Below are 6,000 nucleotides of genomic sequence, written 5' to 3'. Positions count from 1 at the left end.
GAAACTACTTTTTTCGATTTTTCCACCAATGCATATTTTCAGTACGTTCAGCCTGCAAAAATGAGAATGACACAATCCTAACCTTGTTTTCAGGCATGCTCTTCTGGGGGATGCACTTCGACCCCTCCACTGTCTCTTCTGACAGCCTTTGCCCCCCCACAAACCCAACCCCTACCCAGAGTCAACGCTACAGGACCTCACACACTGCATGCTTCCTGGGAGCCCCCCAGCCAGCCGAATGGTATGACTCCAGACATACACATACACACTGCATAGCCCATGTAACATCAATGACAGAAAAGCATGCACAGACACAATCTGTTCACAAACTCATAGTCTTAAGAATGCACATATTATGTATGTGTGTTAATTGTAAGTATATTACAGTTACATGGCATATCAAATTTTACACACATTAACAGAAACACTCACACACAGCATACATTTTTAACTAACATAAAACACTTGCCTAATAGCATAGCTTTTAGTCCTGTGTCAGTGAAGAAGTATGAGAATCAACTAACACTACTACTACTACACACACACACACACACACACACACACGCACACACACACACACACACACACACACACGCACACACACGCACACACACACACACACACACACACACACACACACACACACACACACAGTAATATGCACTGAACTGGAACTGCCTTTGGTAAATCCAGAGAGCTTTGTAATGGCTCTAAGGCTCAATGTCATACAAAGCCCTGTTACTGGGGGTTCTCTCTCTATTTGTGCCTCTTCTTCTCTCTGTTAATCTGTTTCCCTCCCAGTGTCATGCAAAGCCTTGTTACACAGGTATCTCTGTGCCTCCTTCCTTCTTGTTCTCAGTCACATGTTCATTAATTAAATATTGGTTGATATTGTTCTCAACTGGACTCAATTTTCATATCAGTCTTGACACATACACCTCCACCTTTTTAATTTGGGTTTGTTCCAGCCCTTTCATTTTCCCTGAGCCCAGCAGAGGTAGTATCAACTAGAAACATAGTTCATTTTAGTCATTTAGAACACTTAGGGCCAGATCCACTTAGAATGGATTGTGCTTGCTAATAGCTCCGTGATTTGCGGCAGAATTGTGCCCGCAATCGGCACCGCTTTAGCACCGTATCCACAAAATAATTTACATTAGTTATATGCCGGCGTTAACGAGCCCACGAAGTTTGACAGCTGGGCACAGTTTGGCCTCATTTTGCTATGAATAAAATCGTGTCCACGTTTATGTTTCTTTTGATGTAAGTGGTCATTCCTTACTGCGAAAAATAAAGAGATACTGAATAACAGACGGGTGGAAAATATCAATTTTGATCAATTTTACATGCAGCACAGCCGGTCATCTGCCAACACCAGTTTTAGTTTTTCCTGGATAAATGGGGTTTTGTGCTAGCCCAGCTTTTTGCCTGGTTGGCATCATTGCCCAGACCTCCTCAACACTGATTTGCAAATGTGTAGCTTTTCATTGATTTAATTCCAACAGGGAAACAGCAAAACCTTCACAGACATCAAAGAGAGAAAAACTGCTCTAATAAATATACCAGTATCAATAGCTGCTGATGTTGTATGGGCTTTTAGAGGAACATATATATCAGTGAAAAGGCATAAATGATTGGTCAACACCATGTCCATTAGTTAATGCCACTTTATATTATCTGATTTATTATATTTGTATAGAGAGAAGTGTACGTCCTTATCAAGATGCACTATATTAATATTAGAGGGAAGAGAAAGGAAGGAGATAAGCCTGAAGAAAGAAATAATGCAGTGTAAGGAATAAAGACTGTCATTGGTGTAAAGGAAAGGGAAAAAAGAGAGCAAGTCAGGAGAGGGAACCTGGGGTATTTTAACAGTTTCCATGTTAATCTTTTGACTGATATTTTGTTTTATAACGACATACTGTACATCGAAAAACATTTAGGCACTCATCTATTCCATAGTGGGTCTGTAATTCTCTTGTTGTATTTTGGAGCTGCTTGCTTTGTCCTTATTCTAACTCAACACTGTCATTTTCCTTTTTACAGAGTAGAGCATTAGAGATTAGGGCAAATGCCTGGTTTCCACCAGAGAGTTAAACAGGACCAGCCAGGCCTTATTCATTATCAGCCTGTTTTCTACTACAGGGCCAAACACTGGCCAGGGCTTTCTCATTATTTGTGGTGTTAGATGTTCCTCAAAATAATATTACTGTTGTGAATGTGCACATTTTGACATAGTGTTGCCAATACAGGATGAGTATTAAGCAGGGCCACCGTTTCCAATACAAAATGCAATGCTTTGAAGAAGCTGAATTGGCACTGGGACACTTATTCAATAAAAACAGATGAAGCAGGCTCAAAAAAATAAAAGTGTTTTTTGTTGAAGATATCAGTACTCTTGCGTACTTTACCAAGCTATTTTGATTTATTTCGGCACAGGTGTCATTACCAGGTATGAGGTCTTTCTACGTGGACCAATGGAATTGCGGAACCTCTCAAGTCCTACTGCTGAGAAGAGAGTGTTCTTCAGCTCTGGTTGGCTGGATCCAAGTGTTTCCCCAGAGGCCCAATCAACCAATAAGAGCACAGTCTCACCCCCTGAGAACAGCACCATTGTAGCGGGCCTGCAGGCGTTTTCCACCTATCAGTTGCGAGTCTTGAGCATCAATGCGGCAGGAAGTGTCACATCGGGGTGGGTCACGGCACGGACCATGGAGGGAGGTTTGTATAGATTGTACTAACCTGGAAGTTGCTCCCCTTTACACAAGCAGAAAATGCAGCATGTAGCATAAGTTGTCCGGGGAAAATATTTTAAAAAAAAAAGACAACAGAAATCTAGAACGAGTAACTACCAAAATGTAATCGAGTCATGTTTCGGTTCAAAATCTGTCCCACAGAGAACTTTGCTGATGTTATAAAAAATATTAAAAGAAAAAAACACAGGCATTTGTCAAAATGAATGTAGAGAAAGGAAGCAAGGAATGAGTGAGGAAATAAAAACTGCATGTGGGGGATGGGGAAACTCATTAAGAAATTTGAATTTCAAATAGATGATATGGCTCATTAGGACTAAACGATTGCCTCCAACATCACTCTAAGCTATGTGTCTGGATAACAAGCATATGATAACACCATCTTAAATGTGCAGTGTGTGTCAGTGTTTTGCGCGTACATGTGCTGTGTAAGAAGGGAAAAATATGAGCTGTGGTTATGTCTACCGTGAATCACATTTCACAGCATATTTCACAGCTCGATGCCATCAACAGTGGAATAAAAGAATCCTTCTCTCTAATCTGTCGTGTAATGGTGACTCTCACAACCGTAGAATCAGAAATGCTTAAATCCATTAAGTCCATATAATATCCACTAAGTCGCAATATCCAATGTATGTTTTTGTGTCCAAATTTTTAATTAACAAAAATTTGAAGAAATTCACTACAGAGTAGGGATGTAATGGTATACCGCAAAATAGTCCACCGCGATATGAAAGGGGGTATACATTTATTCCCCAATAATATTGTATAATGATATTGTCATATTGATCGCAATATCATAGCGTATCGTAGGTTTCATATCAGTTACATTTGTATTACAGAGTTCAGTAGTTTAACCTTTACTTACCAAAAATAGCAGCATGTAAGGAATTCATGTCGGACCCATACACCTTAAGAGAAAACATATCTTTTTAGACTTTTATACATTTTGCACTTATTGAACTGACATTCCTACATTGCTGGGAGTCAATATTTGGCCTGTAACATTAATTACAAATTAAGTATTTTGTTTGATTTTTTTTAAGCATATGTGTGTGGCCATGTTTTCCAGTCCCAGAATTGATGGCTCCTCCAGAAGTGTCTGCATTGTCTGCCACCAGCCTCAAAGTTGTGTGGAGCTCTGCTGAGGGTAAAGGGATCATCGCCAGAGGACAGGTCACAGAATATAGGGTCAACTTGCTCACTGAACAGACCAACAATCCCTATGCTCCTCCACTTGTTAATCAGGTAAAACATACACCTGCACACGCAAACACATGCACCTTCAACTAATGAGCAGGACAAGTAGAATACTACATTCAAAAATTAGAAGTCTAGAATGAAAAGCTCTATAGTTGCTCTCACCTGCAGCAGAAGTTAACATTTTCAAAAGAAGAATAAACAAGTATGTAACTGACCAGTTTGAAATGGGCGGACAATTTAAGGATATGAGTTCAATTTGGTACAGCAGTATGTCAGCCACAACAAAATCAAACTGATTTCTCAACAGGTTAGTTTAACATCCGGCCTGATGGTCACAATTATTACACAATTAATCATGCAACCGTAGTAGTGTATGACGTGTCAGGTCATGTGAACAGATGCTGCAACAAATGTGTTGAAGTACTAAGGTTATTGGTTTAACTCCTGTTTCTCTCCTCCTTACTTCCATGGCTTTATTTCCCTAATTAAATGAAACTTGATTGATTTTCGCAAGTTTTAATTCCCTCTTAATCTCTCTTTTCCAGGTCTTACATAGGGCGGAACCAGTGTCACATCCGGTTTATGTGGCCAAAGGACTGAAACCTTACCATGTGTACAACTTCACTGTTACACTCTGCACAAAGTCAGGATGCATCACCAGTTTGCCAAGTGCAGGGCGGACCCTGCCAGCAGGTAAAACAACACACATGCTGACAAACATGCTTTTTTTTTTTTTTTTACATATGGCATCAAAACAAAGTGGGAGTAACTATGGTAACCTGGCATAAACAATTGAAATGCTGAAAGTACCAATATAATGTCCATACATATTAGCATGTGACTAAACTGCTGTTACTTATCTGTAGTATTGAATCATTAAAGTGTCTTTATAACAACTGCAACATGAGCCTGTGACATATGCACACATGCTTTCAAAAGCACACAGTCTGTCATTGGGTACTTGAGTGGCGACAGCATTGGTCGTGGTAACCAGAGGGGATATTCATGGCGCTCGGCAGTAAAAACAATTTACTGTTAATTACAAGGAGAAAAAATGTGGCATAGCACACACTTCCTGCTGGCCATGAATCAAATACACACAGTTAAAGAAACACACATACATTGTCTCTATCTCTCTCTCCTTTGGATTTATAACCATTATGGAAGTAGAATGAATTAGCTGTGTTTAATAACTCAGGCACAAATCTATGGGACTGATATGAGCACTAATTGATCAGTGCAGCATGGCATAGACACACACACACACACACACACACACACACACACACACACACACACACACACACACACACACACACACACACACACACACACACACACACACACAATGTTTTATTCCATAGCTTTATCCATGTCTATTTCTCTCTGACAGTCTTCTGCTTTCTCACATTTTTCCGCTCAATCCATCATTCGTCTGTCTCTGCCTGGCACTTTTACCTTAACACAGTAGCACATGGCAGCAGAGAAACTTGAATCACTCTGAAATATACACACGCACACTTGACCCTCTGACAAACTTGTCCATCTGTTCACTCGCGGTGTCTTCTCTTGCTGCTCTTTTTATGTTTTTTCCTGTTTTGATTTTGTTTCGTCTATGCCTTTAAGTGAATAGACAATGAGTGCGCTGAGTGGTTATGGAAAAAAAACTTTCATCTATAAATACTTGCTGAGGGATTTGGGCCTTTTGAACGTACTCTGAACAGCTACATCTGTTGACATAGCGAATATTTTCATTTCATACAATTCTCAAAAAGTCTTTCCTTGTGTTTATTGTGATGAATGATACCTCATATTGTAATCGCTGGACTTTTTAAATGTATTTTTAATGGCTACATCTGTTGAAACAGCGACAGCGTTTATTTCAAGAGAATCCAAAGACTACGCTTGACTGTAATACTGTACAATATATGGCTTATTGTACCCAGTTGACTTTTTGAATGTATTTTTAACAGCCACATCTGTTGCCACCATTTTCTTTCATCCAATGCCAAAGATGTCCCTTGTTTCAACTATAAGAAATGAT

General features: G+C 39.6%; 1 protein-coding gene across 1 annotated transcript in view; it reads left to right on the top strand.

The window, feature by feature from the left end:
• The window catches only part of ush2a (Usher syndrome 2A (autosomal recessive, mild)), a gene marked incomplete at both ends in the record, with an annotated part of 196,702 nt that overhangs the window by 56,854 nt on the left and 133,848 nt on the right, over positions 1 to 6,000 (top strand). Inside the window, 4 exons of the mRNA XM_080028654.1 lie at positions 94 to 241; positions 2,440 to 2,721; positions 3,826 to 4,001; positions 4,502 to 4,649. Coding sequence (XP_079884780.1) covers positions 94 to 241; positions 2,440 to 2,721; positions 3,826 to 4,001; positions 4,502 to 4,649 — 754 coding nt within the window. The remainder of the gene's footprint in view (positions 1 to 93; positions 242 to 2,439; positions 2,722 to 3,825; positions 4,002 to 4,501; positions 4,650 to 6,000) is intronic.

The sequence above is a fragment of the Ammodytes marinus genome, assembly GCF_949987685.1.
Source record: "Ammodytes marinus genome assembly, chromosome: 1".
Taxonomy (NCBI): domain Eukaryota; kingdom Metazoa; phylum Chordata; class Actinopteri; order Uranoscopiformes; family Ammodytidae; genus Ammodytes; species Ammodytes marinus.
Note: the sequence above shows the minus strand (reverse complement) of the source record. Positions and strands in the feature narration are given on the sequence as shown.